This window comes from Schistocerca serialis, chromosome 5 (assembly GCF_023864345.2).
Source record: "Schistocerca serialis cubense isolate TAMUIC-IGC-003099 chromosome 5, iqSchSeri2.2, whole genome shotgun sequence".
Lineage (NCBI taxonomy): Eukaryota > Metazoa > Arthropoda > Insecta > Orthoptera > Acrididae > Schistocerca > Schistocerca serialis.
In genome coordinates, this window is record NC_064642.1 from 88,861,791 (window position 1) to 88,880,445 (window position 18,655).

An 18,655-nucleotide genomic window follows, 5' to 3' on the forward strand; every position below is an offset into this window, starting at 1 on the left:
AAGTCACGGGCTGGCACCACAGATTTACAGATGGCGTTATCCCGAAAGCGTCATGAGGTGAGACGCGATCACACGGAGCCCTCAGAAGTCCAAAAGAGGGGCAGCCCAGGAACTTTAACTTCCTCGAAAACGTTGTGGCGTGTTCTGAAACGACGCCTGCACATGGAGCCTTACAAGTTGCAGTTACTGCAAGCCGGCCGAAGTGGCCGTGCGGTTAAAGGCGCTGCAGTCTGGAACCGCAAGACCGCTACGGTCGCAGGTTCGAATCCTGCCTCGGGCATGGATGTTTGTGATGTCCTTAGGTTAGTTAGGTTTAACTAGTTCTAAGTTCTAGGGGACTAATGACCTCAGCAGTTGAGTCCCATAGTGCTCAGAGCCATTTGAACCATTTTTAGTTACTGCAAGAACTGCGTCCCGGCGACCTTAACAAAAGAGTACTAATTTTGCATTTCAATTCTCCAGGATATAGCAGAGGACACTTTTTCCGAACAACTCATCTTTTCAGATGAATCGAAGTTTCATCTATCGGGTGAAGTAAACAGTCATAATGTATGAATTTGTGGGGGTCACAGAGCCTTAGCGTCATCGTCGAAAGTGAATGACACTCACCCAACCGGAATGTGTTCTGCACCTTTTGTGTTCACAAAGTTTATGGACATATCTTTTGTTTTGCAGAGGCTACAGTGACAGGAATGTCATGCCTGGACAAAATTTGTTGTTTCCTCAACTTCACGAACATTCCATTGATTTAATTTTTATGCATGACGACTTGAGGAGCGGTGTTGTGTTAACCTTATCCCGCAGAATTGGAAGGGAAAATGTGGGCAACAGATCTTGTTCATTGCTTTTGGCCTCCTAGGTCACCAGACCTCACACCTTGCGCTATTGTTTTGTGCAGGTACATAAAAGACAGAGCATTTGTCCCACCTATGGCAGCTACTCTTCAAGCCCTGAGAAATCGAATTCTTGAAGCTCTCGGTTCAATAGACAGGGAACAGTGAAACATCCCCTTAGAAAACTTAATGAATGACAGTGCTGATAAACCTCTTACGTTATTTGATTTTCAAACAGCTGTGCAGAACTGAACATGCTCAGACATTTCTCACTTTACTTATTCTGATCATCACTAAATTGACACACAATATTTTTAGCGCAACGCAATCTGACTTTCAATAATCCCTACAAAAGAATGGCCCTGACTAACAATAACCTATACCTTTCACGAATCACTTACCTCGGAAAAACTTCGTTACTCAAACTACTGCAATTCAGTGAGCGCCACTACTGCCAGCTAAATAAAAGATTCTAACTACTGAAGTCACTAACTACTGATAGGCATAGTTAGCAAACGAAAGATTGTGATAAAGAACAAACAATGTATTTACCTCAATAGTGTTCAAAAGTCATAATATATATATATATATATCAGTTCATGGCATTCAGTCTTACAAATTTACTGCCTCTGATGGACACACGTGCAGATCATCCGCTCTCAAAACTCACTCCCCACATCCACCACTGCTGGCGGCTCACCTCCAACTGCGCAACGCTACGTGCTGTTAACAGCCAACTGCCCACGACTACAATAGCGAATATTACAACAATGCTAACCAGTCACAGACTGCACACAGCACAGCCAGTGATTTTCATACAGAGCGCTACGTGGTGTTATCAATATAAAAACCTAAACAGCCTACTTACAACAGTGGATCTGTGTCTAGAATAATATGGACTACCGTTCGATGTTTCTGAAGCAACGCATTATGCTTGAGTTGAATGTATGGCAGAGCGTCTTTGTGAACATAAAACCCTATCCAGTGACATAGTTTGTTTTTCGTAGTTTCTTGTAACAAAGAATTGAAATCTATTCTTTCTTTTTGAATCACTCTGTACAGGAGCCACTGATATGATGTACACACAACTGGAACATTTGATTGATGTTATTTCTGAAGTACTAATAGACTGGAGAGAAGATTTAATATATATACTTAACTTGAACCTCTTCAAGTCAGACACAGATACAATATTGACATAACTGCATTCATGAAAATGTTGTTACAATGACTGTGTACAGCCTGTCACAACTAGCTACCGCGTTCCTGTGGTGCTCATTACGCTCAGCTGCCGACATTATACAACAGTCCTAAACATTTCTTTTCGTGAGCTAATGTTTTTCACGTTCTTGCTGATTAGTAGCTTTTGTTTCCTGCCTCAGTTTATTTTATATTGTTCTCTGCTGTCTTTTGGGCACAGTGGTTAGGTCGGATTACAGGAACCTGTACTGATCTTGATAGCACATTAAATAATTTTTTTACACGTTTATCTGACGATTCATTGCCATAAAGGGCGCTATGCCGCCTTACCTACTGGACTATAACGGCTTTGTGCATGTCTTGTAACCGAAAAGTCTGCTTAACTGTGTGATCATAAAATGGTTGTTTTGCCACTGCCTCATATGGCTGTTTAGCCCTATCAAAGCCAAATGTGAATTTAACAACAGCATGAGTCTTTCCTTCGTACACTGCACCGCGGACTTCAGGCCTTCTAGTGTGGTTGGCGGCCATTGAATCATGAAGGATGATTCTTCAGGCAGTTTCAAGTAACATAATTAGTTCGTTTTTGGATGTATGTACGCACTGTTTGTACCAGTTGAGCTTACTGCATTGTTTGTGTATTTGGCCTACGCTGGTTAGCGTAGCAAGTTACTCTTTAGAGGTTGTGAATACTTAATGTACTTCAGAGCGTTATCCACTTATATCATCGGAGACATCTGTAACGGGTTTTGATGATATCATAGTTTTTCGGCTTATCTTTCGGTGGTTAATGACTAAGAAATGTTCGAAAGCGTTGGCAGGTTCCTGGGTGTGCGATTGCGGCAGAGAATTTCTTAGTCGACGAGTGTATGGTTTATAAACTGAAGGACAAATAAATAAGTTACACTTATCAGACACTGTTGTGGACACAACCTTGTATAATTAAGTTAACCATGTTCTGCAAAATATCCGAAATCTTGTTCAGAAAATAAAGCTTCTCCTTTTGACTCCACAAAACAGTTGCTAGTGTCAGACAAAAACTCTGCTATGTTTTGGTAAATGAATACTGTGTTTAAGTACAGTATTTAGGCGGGAAGCATTCAGGTTCAAAAAGTACCAAATCAGTTTACTTTTCCATAAGGAATGTTTACTCATAGAGACTATGAATTGTACAAAAATACGAACAGTATAACAGAAAACAAAGTAACAATGACAACACAACGTTGAAGTGGCAGCTTCTGCTGCCGGGACTAGGAAGTGGCCACAGCGATTCCTTCCTCGCCTTCGTGGCCTTGGTTACGGCTGGTAGCCGTGGTTACTGGCTGATAGCCGTGGTTACTGGCTCGGAGCGGTTCCTGCGAGGACCGCAATTTGGGCGCACAGCCCGGCGCACCCTGAGAGAGAGAATGACTGCAGCGCGACGTCACTGCAGAAAACTGGGGCCTCACTTCTTGTGGTGGCCTTGGTGACCGCCTCCATAACCACCTCCGATGTCTCCTCCGTGGCTGCTGAAGCCGCCACCTCCGCCGTAACCACCGCCGCCTCCGTATCCACCTCCGATGTCGCCTCCGCCGTAACCTCCTCCGATGTCTCCACCGTGGCTGCTGAAACCGCCACCGTCTCCATATCCACCTCCGATGTCGCCTCCGTGGCTGCTGAAGCCGCCGCCACCGCCGCCTCCGTATCCACCCCCGATGTCTCCTCCGTGACTGCTGAATCCGCCGCCGCCTCCTCCGTAGCCACCTCCTATGTCGTGGCCGCCTCCGTATCCTCCGCCACCTCCGTATCCTCCGCCACCTCCGTATCCTCCGCCACCGTGGCCTCCGCCTATTCCTCCGACGATGGCGATTTTCACGCCACCACCGCCGCCTCCATATCCGCCGCCTCCGTAGCCGCCGCCTCCGCCATGACCGCCCCCTATTCCACCCACTATGGCTATTCCTCCTCCGTGGCCACCTCCGTATCCTCCGCCTCCTCCATATCCTCCACCTCCTCCGTATCCGCCTCCTCCGTATCCTCCACCTCCATGATGACCATCCTCTATAGTGTAACCAACGACGTAGTCGCCGCTGCCTTTCTTGATGTGCTTGTAGACAGTGTTGTATTTATGTATCGTCTTCACTTTGATGGGAACGTGAAGAATGTACTTCTTTCTGAAACAGTAGGAAAGACTGCAGTCAACAAAAGATAATCGTACAATACGATCATACAAAAGCCTAAATACCAAATTAATATCTAAATTTCAGAAATCTATGTCGAGTATCGACCGAAAAAAGTCGTAGATTTAGTGATCTGCGCTGACCTTATCTTTCATGAAAAAAGAAATTAGTGGAATTATAATAGTACGACAATAAATCATTCATAACTTATTATAAAGTTGACTCAGGGTAAAGAGACTATTTCCTCACGTAAAAGCTTGGAAATAACTATCAGGATTCTGGCATTCAATGCTGTGTACGCAGTGGCAATGTCTGTCGAAATTACTACCCAGATTAAAAAGTACTATACATAAAATTAGTGGACAACACGAAACAAAATTACAGCGAACGAAAAGTAAGATTGCTAATTCGTTCAGGATGTCTTCTCGAAGAGAAGTTCATCGATTACAGGAAACTAACAGATTACTATGGCTTGTTATTCAGAGAGAAAAATAGGGCTGATGTCGTTTTCCAGACAGCTGTGTTTTAACACAAAAAAACCATATCTGTGGCATTTACATCTAGGCTAAAGACATCGTCTGACGCAGCGGGACCGCAGCTCGTGGTCGTGCGGTAGCGTTCTCGCTTCCCGCGCCCGGGTTCCCGGGTTCGATTCCCGGCGGGGTCAGGGATTTTCTCTGCCTCGTGATGACTGGGTGTTGTGTGATGTCCTTAGGTTAGCTTGGTTTAAGTAGTTCCAAGTTCTAGGGGACTGATGACCATAGATGTTAAGTCCCAGAGTGCTCAGAGCCAATTTTATTTATTTATTTTTTTTTATTTTTTATTTTTTGACGCAGCGGTTTCTATGGTTGCCTTCCCATTGCTTGTAAAGGCCGTACAGCGTTCCGTTCCGTGAAATGAATCTGATTGCGTGCGCCATTAGATCGCGTTCATCCGAGAGCGGTATGTGCTTCGTAGCAAAGTATATCAGGTGTAACAATGCTACTTGGATGTGTAAATTGTGTAAGTAACGAGGAGGTACTGAATCGAATTGAAGAGAAAAGAAATTTACCGCAGAACTTTATTTAAAAAAAAAATGTATCGGTTGATGCGATACGATATGAGGCATCAACGAATTGTCAGTTGGTGTTGGAAGGACGTGAGGGGTGTGAGAATTGTAGCCATAGACCAAAGGATGAATCGAGCATGCAGATTCAAATGGATATAAGTTGCGGCAGGCATTCGGAAATGAAGGGCGTTGCGCGGGATAGAGTAGCGGTGGAAAGCTGCATCAAACCAATATTTTGACTGAAGGCCACAACAACAAACAAGGATTCTGCACCGCGCAGCAACAGTGCAGAAGAGCACAGACAAGCGGAGTCTTGGTAGTCTCTTTAGTGCATTTACAGTATCTTATAAGTGTTCTGTCAATAAAACGCAGTGTTTGGTTCGCCTTCGACACAAAATGATCTATGTGATTGTACCAGTTAAAGTGAATAGTAATCATAATCCCTCTAAATTTGTGTAATTTCACGTATTACTGCAGTTTAACAGGTGGTCTTAATACTCATCTGGAGGAGCTCATAATTTTCCGATGCTCAGGGTTAATTGCCACTTTCGGATCCTGAACGTATCTTATCTAAATTAATTTGCAATTCCTTTCGATCAGCTGATGACTTTACTAGTTGGCAAACGGCAGTATCATATGCAAACAGTCTACAAGGGAAGCTCAGATTGTCTCCTAAGTCGGTTATACATATATGGAACAGCTGAGAGCCTATAACACTCCCGTCAGGAACCCCAAATATCACTTCTATTTCTCTCAGTGACTCCACCTCAATTACTAAGAACAGTGACTTTTCTGACAAGAAACCACGAATTCAGTCGTGTAACTGCGACGATACTCCATAGGCACCCAATGTCACTAGAAGCCGCTTGTGAGGAATGAGGTGAAAAGCCTTTTGGAATCTTGGAAAGATGGAGTCAGCTTGAGATCCCCTGTGAATGATTATTAGAGGCATTCTCTGCTGTATTTAGAGGTGAACGTAGAATACTGAATTGATTTTTTGAGTTTTTTTCCCCGTATCCCTGTGTTGGTTTTTTGGTGTTACTTACCCGCCCCCTCCTCCTCCGTAGCCGCCGCCGCCATAGCCGCCTCCTCCGCCCCCGCCGAATCCTCCGGCGTCTCCCTCGTGCAGGACTACCGACGCGAGCAGGAGCACCAACTGCGGACCAACATACAGTGTTAGAGGCACGGCAGTCAGGACGACAACAGCACAGTCCGAACTGAGGCTAAGCATTGTCACAGGAATACAGTCGGCGCGGAGGTGCCAAGGGAATTTAGTACGAGGTGACTTGGAGAAAGGGGAGCTTTCTAAATGCGTCACGGTGGCCACTTATAGTTGGCAACATTGCAGAACAGGTATCTTGGCCTAGAGGCATTTTTGTGGCTTTGAAACTTAAGCAGACCCTAACTGTGGATTGCCAGTTTGCCTACTGATTTCCAAAGACGTGAATCATTACAGAACTATGTATAATCTTAATTTATCCATTTTACTGGTTGTTGAGCTCCGTGGCTGTGGATTATATTGCTTTAAGAAATACAGTAATTTTTTATTTACACCAACACGTCTTTTCGGGGTTTCAGCCGTCTTCAGTTAAAGTATTGCGTGTTTCAGTCTTCAATTAGTGTAATATTAAAAACAATGAATGCAATTTGGATGCTGCAGCAGCCTACCTATACTGTTTCTTTTTGCTCCTATTGTCGATATTTACAAGTGTGCCAGAAACAATTTTTCTTTTTGTGACGAACTTAGTAAATAACGATACATAGCAATTGTTAAAACCATCAAAAACTGTAAAATAAGCTAAATTGGCTCAGGCTATCGCATAATAAGCAATTTTAGCTTTTAATCTTTCAGAAGCTTAAATTTAAAAAAAATTAATATTCACACACTAGTGACTTCCACAGTATTTTCAGAAGCCGTAAGCAAAGTGTAATGTTTGATTGTAGACATTATTTTCGATTGTAAACAAACACTTCAGTAGGCAACATGGCGAACATTGTGCTGTTTTTCTGCATCACGCAAAGAAAAACTGTTTGTGCCTCTCTTACAAAAGCGAAAAATAGGAACAACAGCAAGCGTAATAGAAAGGCAGTTGCAGCATCCAAACTGCAGTCTATGTCTTTAACGATGTACTATTTATATATTGAAATACGTGTTTCGCCAACTCAAGAAGGGCGAAAGCACGAAACACATATCGGTATAAATAAAAACACGTAAGAAAGGGTCTGTTGTCGTATTTGTTGAAATAGCATGTACTCATTCAAGCAACATTGTAATTAATCGGTGATGCAGAACCCTAAGTGTTAGTCTTTATAAATGTGTATGTTTGATTTTTTGTTTGTGTGAAAATTAATTATTAATAACAATAGACAATCTGAGAGACTGTACGGATTTACTTTCTAATGGCAAATAAACATAGAATTGTTTTATTATGCAGTGAAACGTGTACCGTATCATCATACGGAAAGGAAGAAGACGCAGAGAGCAATAAGTATTTCGATATGATCAGTGTTGGGGACATAGGGAAGGCAGAGCCAGACAGAGGCTGCTCGCTGAGATAGAAACGAAGGCTGCGTTGGGCAGACTTTAGGGCTGCAAGTGGCCTATGAGTCGGCTGCAATGTACACCAGAGCAGAGCACGCCACTGTACGAAGTTGTTCTGAACGCTCCATACCAGTGCAGTGTTAACGATCTCGGTATGTACTTTGACTTTGTATTAGATTTACCTTTGGACGTTGCTGTAGACTGACTTTGCTGTGTCTACGGACCAGTTTGCTTGCAACTTTTCCCGGGAAGTCGCTCGCCTCCATTTACGGACAGGTACGACTCAGAACGTAACCTTTACGTTCACCAGCTAATCGATAGGCCTTTAAGTGATCGTGGACTCGAACCCGAGCACCATTTTACGGAACTCATCTTCGGCGTGCGTAATGTACAGTGCTAGTTTTTATCTTTCTGGTTACAAGAGCGCGGAACACCGTTGTCTGACCATGAAAACATGTTATAGAGGTGCAGTGCTAGTTTTCCAGTTGGTCAGAAACAGTTCTCATGCTTTTTTTCAATTAGAACGTAATGATCACAATCCCTCTCCCATCGCGATAAAAATGTTTATTACAGACATTGAGACCATTCTAGCTACTCTGGGTATGGTGAAGAGAAACATAGAGGAGTGTGTAATTGTGACTACCCGACTGCTACCGAGGCTGTGCCTGTTTCTGTGGTGTCACCGCCAGACACCACACTTGCTAGGTGGTAGCCTTTAAATCGGCCGCGGTCCGTTAGTATACGTCGGACCCGCGTGTCGCCACTGTCAGTGATTGCAGACCGAGCGCCGCCACACGGCAGGTCTAGAGAGACTTCCTAGCACTCGCCCCAGTTGTACAACCGACTTTGCTAGCGATGGTTCACTGACAAATTACGCTCTCATTTGCCGAGACGATAGTTTAACATAGCCTTTAGCTGCGTCATTTGCTACGACCTAGCAAGGCGCCATTATAAGTTACCATTGATATTGTGAATCATGTACCGGCAAGACCGACGTTCTTCATTAACGGATTAAAGTTAAGTATTCCACCAATATTTCTAAATTCTAATTTCCTTGTCCTGTTCCAGACCTCACGCCAGCCTGCGTAAGCTAAAACGCGTGCCTTTCGGCCTCCTCTAGTAACGCGGTGTTGGCTCTCCTGCCAACCAAAACAGTTTCAGTCTAACGGGACCCATGGCCGTCATATAGTGAACAAGCAGCGCTGCCTTTGTTTCCTACTGTGAGTGCTCACATGATTCAACTTGTTGGTTCAAACTTCCCAACGCAAGGGCTGCATTTCGTGCAGCAATTGATGGAGATCTCTCGTTTCAAACAGCTTGTTATCAACAAATGAAGACAACAAACAACCCTACTGCGGAAACTGATTGTAGCGCAAGCAATGGGCGACGCATGAGGTGCGTTTTCACCGCGCAGGTTGGGTCAGCAACCCTAACCGACATTATTTTACAGACAGCAGTGTTAATGCGGATTATGAACGTCGTTTACACCCCTGCAAACTAGCGATATGTTTGTAGTTTCTACACATGGGGTCATCGGAGCTTACTTTAATCGAGAATGGAGAGCAATCTCTATCTAGACAGGAGAGCTTACTGATCAGAAATGATCGGTAAGCTGATATGCGGAAGTGTTTATGTCCAGATACGTCACAAAACGTTTTATAGCGTTATGACTTCTACTTTCGAAGCAGTATTGCGAAACTGCACACATTCGGTTGCAGCTGTGCAATAATTGTTTGCCAACCATATCATCAACATTTTGTGACATTCCTCCGCCCCAACAATACCGCGATTAGTCCATTTGAAAAATTTTTCCTCTTGGATTAGCTTCAAGATCCTCATCAGAGGATACAATGACAGCATTAAAACAAACGAATGTAGCTTTTAGACCTTTTGAATATTAAGAATGGCCGTAGTCGCTCGAAACCGATTAAATTACTTCTAAGACCCGTCAAGTTATGGCTAAACTTAACGTTGTGATGGAGAAATAATACGAATGTCTCTCTAACGGCTGGACATTTATCATAAACGAATTTCTGAAAACTTCCACATGAGGCTAGAGATTTATTACAATGATGAAATGGGAGTCTCCCTAGAGCTCAAGCTCTCATTGTGTGAACTTTGGAACTTCTTCGCATTAACCCAACGGATTCGAGCAAAGTAAGAACTAACGAAAGATGGTTCGATTGGTCTTCGCCTTGTACCTGGCAGGAACGATGACTTTGATTCTCTGCTGCGAATTCTGGCTCAGAGGCAGCATCCAACTTCCGTTGGCTAAAATGCTCTTCGAAAAATCTTGAACTTGCAACTTCACGTTGGATTTAACTGGGAGTAATAACTTTCTCTTTAATTAGACTTCCAGCATCTTGGTCATTCAGCAAGATAGCTAGTGACATGGTGATGTTAGTGTCACTTATCGATCATTGTTTGACAACGTGGTAACGCATTTCTTTTGCCATTACTTTTCCACATCGCCATACAGGCGTTTGAATCTTGCAAGTGTAGAGCACATGCAGAGTAAGGGTGTTTGTAAAATCGACCTGTGTGCCGAAAGACACATCCGAACCATTGAGAATAGTGTGTGAGAAACAGTATTACGTCATGGATAGAATGTTTACCTGGTCGGATTACAGCAGAATGGACTCGGCGAGTAGCCGATACTGCAGGGGACTGCGTTTTCGTGCCACTGAGGCTACTCCACGCTTCGTCGACACGTCACGGTTTGCGAAGTCTTCTGGCGAGATGGCGATCGTCTATTTGATGGCATAAACCACAAAGCGGAGGTCGGTAGCTTTATTCTAAAGTTGCTCAGGCCTATGTAACGCTCACCAATTGCCCACTTATCGAAGAGATCGTTGTCTAATGGAGCACAAACTCGGATTAGGCAAGGATTGAGGAGGACGTCAGTCGTGTCCTTCTGAGGGAATCAACCAGACACGTGCCTCAAACGCTTAAGGGAAACAACGGAAAACTGAAATTCGGACAGTCGGATGCGTATTTGAAACTCGCTTCTTCCAAATTCGTGTCCATTGCGCCGTCACCCTTTAATATTCTGGAATGTGATTCAATTGCTCATGAAATTCATGTGGACGCTGCTCTATTCTGAATATATTTAGAGACTGAACACATTCTCCGCACATCTGTATCTTGTATCTATTATTTTGGAAATTCTTTATTTGAACAATTAGAAGACTGAGATACAATTTAGTCAGTTTGACGGAATCTGTCCTTATGGGTGACGGAATTTGCGTAACTGGTGGACTGATCTTAATAGTATCTGACATGTCCGACGTTATCTTCAGCCCTAACACCATTAAAATTATGTTTATGTCCCTGGACCAAGATGCAGGTGTACAAATTAAACTTCTGTCTTTATGACGAACTTAAGAATGCACAAAACAAGCAACACATGTTCTTCTGACTGTACAGAAATTCAGTGATGACTGAAGCAGACATTTAATAAATTTATTGTGGTCTGTATGAAAATTGCGAGTTGATGTAAATTCATGGTGGAGTACGAAAAACGAATCGAGAGTTTTTGTATTGTTATTGTGAACTATTGAAAATTTACCGGGGTCTCTGGAGATTAACAGAGAATTCTAATAGCTCTATTACAAGCTGTTGAAAATGTGTTACGAGCTGTAGAAACAATGTCACAAACTACTTAAACAGTGAGACAAAGTATTGAAAAGTTTCAAGAACTGCTGAAAATTTGTTACGTGAAAACTAAATAATAATTAATACAGACAATAAATAATATAATAAAACCATTTCATATGTACGATAAACATTTATAGGCATCTGTTTCGGTAACCATAGGAAGCAGAGTTTATGTTTCTATGAACTTTTTTATTTCACATAGTCATTATTGTCACCTCTCAGAATATTCTCCTTATCACCTGGGAAACCATGTGTAGTTGCTATATTCGCAAGACGAGTACAACCGGCAGCAGTTCAGAGGCTAAAGTTGGACGCCTTTGAAGCTGTTCCTAAGATCTTCTCTAATAACTCCGCAGTATTGCTGGAGTTCAGAAATGCTTGTAACTGGTAGCAGCCAAGGTTGGCACCTCCCACTTGAACCTGTAGTCCGTTCCCCAATTGACGGCAGGGGAAAGGCCGTTACTTTCCATGTCGAGTAATGGCAGTCACACCCATCGCTACAGAGTGAGAAAGTGTTTCATTCGCCCGGCCCGGGGGCCCACTAGATGGCCATCGCACTGAACTTTCTCTCTGTTAGTTCTCCATCCGTGGGTCCAAAGAGATTATTATCGGAGGGGAAATTTCCTGTCAGATCCGCTCTCTGCGCCTGTTCGAGATACACGCTTATTTTCTCAGTTATAATTGACTTGAATCACTAACTTTCTCAACTTCACGAATTGTTATATCGACTCCAGTTATCGATGGAGGGGAGAAGAGGATTAAAGTCTAAGCTCTTTCATACGAAATACGATAGCGGACATCCATAGGAAGAGATAAACATATGTCACTGCTGGTGATGCTTCTAAACACGTAGGAGCGAGAAAGGTATGGACTGGATGAAAATATTTACATTATGAAATTTCCTGGTGAATTAAAACTATGTTCTCTCTCGAGACTCGAACCTGAAACCCTTCCCTTTAGCGGACAAATGACCAACCGACTGTGTAATCCAAGCACGACTCTGTAGAGCGCTCTCCCTTTTTGCTTGTTTCAAATACGCACACACTCTACTGCCAAGTGGAGATTCATTCTATCTACATTCTGCTGTACATAATCTGAGAATTTAAAATAATTTTCTAGTAATGCCTCAGTAATAGCAAGTATAAAACACAGGGAACACAAGGTCATCTACAAATTGTACAAAAATCAAACTTGAGTTAGAGTCGAATGGCATGAAAAGGAAAGCAGTATAGTTGAGAAGGGAATGAGACAGCATTGTAGCCTATTCCCGGTATTTTTCACTCTTTGCATTGAGCAAGTGGTAAAGGTTGAGGATAAATTTTGAAAAGGAATTATAGTTTAGGGAGAAGGAATAAAAACTTTGGCGTTTGTCTATGTTATTGTGATTCAGTCAGAGAAGGCAAAGGACTTCGAAGAGCAGTTGAACAGAATAGATAGTGTCTTGAGCAGAGGATGTAACATTAGATATCAACAAAAGTACAAGAAATGTAATGAAATATACTCGAACTAAATCAGATGACTAGATTAGAAAATGAGACACTAAAAGAAGTACATGAGTTTTCTACCTGGTCAGAAAAATAACTAACGATGGCCGAACTAGATACAACATAGAATTCAGACTGGCAGTAGCAAGAAAAAAGTTTCTGAAAAAGGGCAATTTGTAAGCATCGCATGTAAATTTGTGTGTCACGAAATCTTTTCTGTAAGTATTTGTCTGGAGTGTACCATTGCACGGAAGCGAAACGTGGGCAATATACAGTTCAGACAAGAGGAGAATATGTTATTTTGAAATGTCGTGGTACTGAAGAATGCTGAAGACTAGATGGGCAGACCGTACATCGAAAGGTTCATGAGATTCAGTTCCCTTCGTTCGAAAACTGGCTTAGATGAACTGTCGTTTACTGACAATAGCAGCGCCTGTCCGAATCCGACTGTCACTGAAAGGCACTGACTGTTGTGCTATTTTTACGATCAATGTTCGGTACATCACATGGCTACGAGTAGTAAATCATTTCTTGTAGACACGTTGGACAATCCTCATTGACAGGCCAAAAACTCGAGGGATTAAACTGGAGATGTGGTCATGCGCACATTCTTACTGCTATTCTGTCACGTTTCCAAGTAGAGCCATCTTAATTCGCTGATTCCATACAATCGACTGGCGCTCACACATACCGTTTCAGTGCCACGACATGCATGAGCAGTGGAGGCTCACGTGACTATGTGGTGCGAGTTATAAACCATCTGCAAGCCTCCAAAGCAACCACTGTGTGATTGCATGGGACTGAATAATGTTTTGGCTGGAGAGCTACACCGTTGGTGCATACTAAGAGCGGTTACTGTTTCCACAACCAGCACATGGTTCCCGACATATACACTAAGGTAAAGACGCGAATTAGGAAGTTTTCGTTAGGAAGACCTGTTTTTGGAACCATTTTGTAAATTTACGGGCACTGAGGAGGTGTAAACGAGAGACACCTTCACAGTTTCATTCCTTCATTTTCGTACATGCCAGTCACAAATGCCTTTCGTAATCTTCCCTGTTCAAACGAGACAACTACTTAAATGACATAGAGTGTAATGTAAATTTTCTAATAGATTAGGAGAGCACAGGAAGGTCTTCGACAAATAGCTCTGTTGAAAGAGGCTCCCTTTGTGATGGGTGGTGAAGTAACTTCTTCATCTAGCGAAAAAATGAAGAAAAGATGGTTTACCACGAAAATTCTTGTTTTTAACGGTACATTATATGACCTTAGGAAATAAATTCGGCGGTATAACATATGTCAAAATTTGTATTACTATGTTTCACAAACGTAGTCACGAATTACGTAAGTTACGCCTGCCACGAATCAGTAGTTTCGCCTCCCTTGCCACCCACAGGTCCGTCTCGACTTATCCATTTTTCACCACACAGTCGAACGGTTGCATCAGAATGTGACGGAGCTCTGCCGTGTACTTTGACGTTTCTCTAAGGGAACATCCTAAAGGATTCTTGGAAGGAGACGCTACAGAAGTCGGAGGTAGTTTTGTTGGACGCAAAAGGTCAGCTGATACAATTTCCTCAGCTGTTTTTGTCTGAGGTCACGTTAAAAGTGTACTGCATTCCCGTGATACTGTTTGATGGAATGAAATAAGTGCTTCTCAGAAATTTCGTAAAGAACTAAATATACTAAAAAGAATTCAAAGTTCCCTGCGGAGATGAGTACAATATTGAAAACAGCTGCAAAGTCGAGACACTGGACATTTTTAACAGGCAGCGCTCATGAAAGTCTCGATGATTAAAAGCGACTTGACTTCTATCATAATATCCAATATCTTTTGTTAATCATTGCTAGATACGTTTCATATATATATGACGACGTTTACAAAGATGAAGTCAACATTGTCTCATAATAATAAAAACGCGGTTGTTTCGCAAATGATTTGCTTGAAGGGCCATTTTACTGCGGGGATTTTACTTCTAGTATCGCGCATTGTCAACCCCATAATTTTGCACCATAAATTATGGTTTACTATTTATACTCAAATCCGGCGGTAAATTTCCTGCAAACCCTCTTCACAAATCTTTGAGTATCTTTACATCAAAAAATAAACAGCACACTAAAGCGAGAGGACGAGGAAATGGATAGTAACTAAACAGTTACGATTAATTTATAATAAATGATTCGATTACACAGTTGGCGATAAATCACTTGGAACAGTAACAAGCATAATATATCTCAGTCCCGGAGGGGTCAGGGATTTTCTCTGCCTCGTGATGGCTGGGTGTTGTGTGCTGTCCTTAGGTTAGTTAGGTTTAAGTAGTTCTAAGTTCTAGGAGACTTATGACCACAGCAGTTGAGTCCCATAGTGCTCAGAGCCATTTGAACCATTTGAGCCAATATATCTTAGAAAAACTGTCTGGAGCGATGTAAAGTGAAAACGGCAGACAAAAGTCGTCTTAAAAAAGAAAGATGGTTGACATATTCATTGGAAGAATCCTATAGAAATGTAAGTCACACACAAAGTAATTAGCTAATAAAACACTCGTTCAACAGATTATCGAACGTTGTCTGTCATTCTGGAGCCTTATCAAGAACGACTACTAGAAGAGACTGAAATGAACCAAGTAAGAGCAGTGCAAGTCGTAACTGATTCGTTAGTATGCACGAAAGCATAGCGGAGCTGCCCAGCAAATTCCAGTGACGGGCCTAAAAGAGAGGCATTGTACATCTTGGAGAGGAATTCCGTCAAAATTCCAAGGGCTTACTTTCAAAAAAGGGTTATAGAGGAATAAATTATTCTCTCATGTACCCCTCTCGACCGCGCCACTCAAAATTACACAAATTATAAGTGAAGCAGAAGTTTACCGCCAGTCGCTTTTGCCACGCACTGTTCGCGACTGGAACAATTAAGTTCGTAAATACAAATGGTACCAAAAGTACCCTCCGCCACAAGGAGTACAGATGTTACACCACACACAAGCGCTAAGTGTATGGTGAATGTACGGACTGTGTTACTGATGTGACGCTCTGAATCTAATTTTCTTCATACTGGCTCATGATGATTGTTTTGGTGCAAAAATTTTATAAACTGGGTGAAGTTATAAATAAGGCGCGACACAGAATCTTTTAATATAATCGTTGTGTTATCATAATCTTCTACTTGGATTTTATATCCTTCAGTTACGGAACTGTATTTATGATACGACGAATTCAGCTCGGGATGAGAAGGTATTTTTGTTGGTGAATGAAAATTATTCGGGATTAAGCAGTTGAAACTACGCCTGCGGAGGAAACGACTCACATTAAACTTTAGTGTCCCGTCGACAGCGGTGTCGTTAGATGTGGAGCACAAGCTCAGCTTGACAAAGTTGGGGAAGGATTAGTGCGTGGCTAAGTCACAGGCACCATCCCAACATTTGCTTGAAGTGCTTTAGAAAGTCCACAGAAAATCTGAGTCTGTATGTCCTCAAGGCGATATGAACTAGGCTCCTGTAGGACATGAACCCATTACTTTCTCCGTAGCGCTGTCTGTTTCGGTTCAACACCCCCCCCCCTCACATCCTCACATACACACACACATACGTCACTTTCCAGTACATACTGCTATGCGAACTTTCTTGCACTTTGTGTGACGGGAGGAGCAAAAATTGTAAGCAGATATATTTACTGACAAAGCGTGAAACTCTAAACTCGCTGTTCAGCAGACTCAGCTTTCAGACTTTCAGCATTTCAGTGAGTATTGAGACAGAAAGATAGCGTGGCCTGTGCCTAGCGGAAAAGCGCGTGGTTACAGTCGACTGCTTTCGTGCCGCAGTGCTGCGAGCGTGACGGCGGTTCGCCCCACTCAGGGAATCGCGTACTGCGATTAACGGTTGCCTCGCTCCATCCATCCTGTTCTCCACTCCGCAGCGAAGCGAAAAACACCCGCTACAATTCTCGTTCCTCTCCTCTCACTCGCACCTGTCAGTTACGCGTTCCCGGTCAGCTGTGACTGCGAAAACTTATTAAAGTTACATATCCTGCCAATGAGGACAGTAGTTAACATCACGGAAAGCTTTATTCTGATTTTTTCGCGGCGGACGTTCCAAAACCCTCAGTGGTTACCTTATTGATAAAATCTGTAATCTCATGGAGAAAATGATACTTTTTTATGTACTGGACACCCTCGCACAGTGGTTAACGCGTTCGAAAGCGGATCAAAATTCTCGTCAATTTATCTGTACGCAAACTTTCATGTATTCAAGTGATGGAGCGGTTCAGAAATCGGTTTTTCTTACTCTTTGGAGAGTATGTGGTGATTGCATACTTCCGGCTGCTACTCTGGTAATGTTTGTCCCACGAAAGAGAAACATGCACATTTGAGTCCCTGTTTGGTACCTATAACCCATTTGTAATCCATGATAACTGGCTTGTTTACCTCACAAGACCGTGGTCGACTCTCATATCGTCCCTTTCCAACTGAATTAAAATTCCCGCAAAAATATTCTCGGCAACATCAACGGAAGATGAGGTTTTCATTTGAAAATAACCTTCTTCTTATTTTATGCATTAGGCTGTAAGTGTGTTTCGTTTCCACACCTTTTCTTAAGCCTTCCTTCGTCTCATCGCCCTGCCGGATTGTAAGCTTTCGCATTTCGCACACTTAAAATTCAAATAATCTTTTACAAGGATTAGTAGATTAATTACTAAAGTGCGTTGTTGCTAATTTCTATTAAGCTCTTGTAATGATTTTCTATTCTGTGTGTAAGGACGGCGGCTCTGTGTACTGTTTCGGCACTGTTCTAGAATTTGAAGTCCCATCGACTTTTAATAGCAGCTTCTTCTGCTTCTCGGTTTAGTGCAACTAAGACCGGAACTACGGGAGACGCAATGGCTGGCGCCACCAAGGTGCACTGGGGTCGCTTAAAAACTCTTACTCAAACAACTTCTGCTCTTTTATTTCTCAGTCGGAGTGCTTACTCCAAGAACGAGACGAGTTTCAGGCTCGTTGTTTTTAGCTAAGGTTAGTGAAAACAACTTTTTAGTATGTTATCCTAGGGTTAAAATAATTGGTGAGCTACTGTGATGAACAGTTCGGGAAGGACTAAGATCCTCATTACTAAAATGACAAGAAGAATGCTGTGACGTGTCACATATTTTCCGCGTAAAGAGCCCAATGAGTTTCGATCTTCAGTCAATCTTAGAATTTAAAATGCAAGCTATACATTTCTACATGTGTTTATAGTATACCATATGTTAACTTTTTTGTTAATAGTACGCACCATTCTGTTCATAATGCTGGATAAAAACCTCATAATTTTGAAAAGAAATCTATGCTTCCATTCGAAGCTACACTAAATTCCTGAAACTGCCTAAGATTAAATATCATTCGACGAAATTGGGACTAGATTTCATTATTTTATCTCATAAATAGATCTGCAATCATTCAGCGTGTTATTTAGCTTGTGTGCGCAAAATAATATATCAATGGTGATGGTATTTCTCTCCATCATCTGCTTCTGTACTTTGCAAGAAACTTCAACGTGTGAGCAGAGATATGTACCAGTAGAAATATAATCCACTCCTCTTGCATTTGCGGATAGTGTGTCTAAGTCAAGATTTTTGTTCCTCACTGTAGACACCCGAAATAATCAGATTTTATCCTCGTTGTCCTTAGGCAAGATATAAGTTCGGGTAAAATGCTTGATGTATTTGAAAGTGGTATTTAGAAATTTTGAGAGTAAGCTCCTTGG

General features: G+C 42.3%; 1 protein-coding gene across 1 annotated transcript in view; it reads right to left on the reverse strand.

Annotated features, from left to right (window-relative positions):
* Positions 1–3,289: 3,289 nt before the first annotated feature.
* The window catches only part of LOC126481761 (uncharacterized), a 34,501-nt gene continuing 19,135 nt past the window's right edge, over positions 3,290–18,655 (reverse strand). Inside the window, exons 3-4 of the mRNA XM_050105716.1 lie at positions 6,287–6,396; positions 3,290–4,186 (exon numbers count right to left, since the gene is read on the reverse strand). Coding sequence (XP_049961673.1) covers positions 3,478–4,186; positions 6,287–6,396 — 819 coding nt within the window. The 3' untranslated portion in view covers positions 3,290–3,477. The remainder of the gene's footprint in view (positions 4,187–6,286; positions 6,397–18,655) is intronic.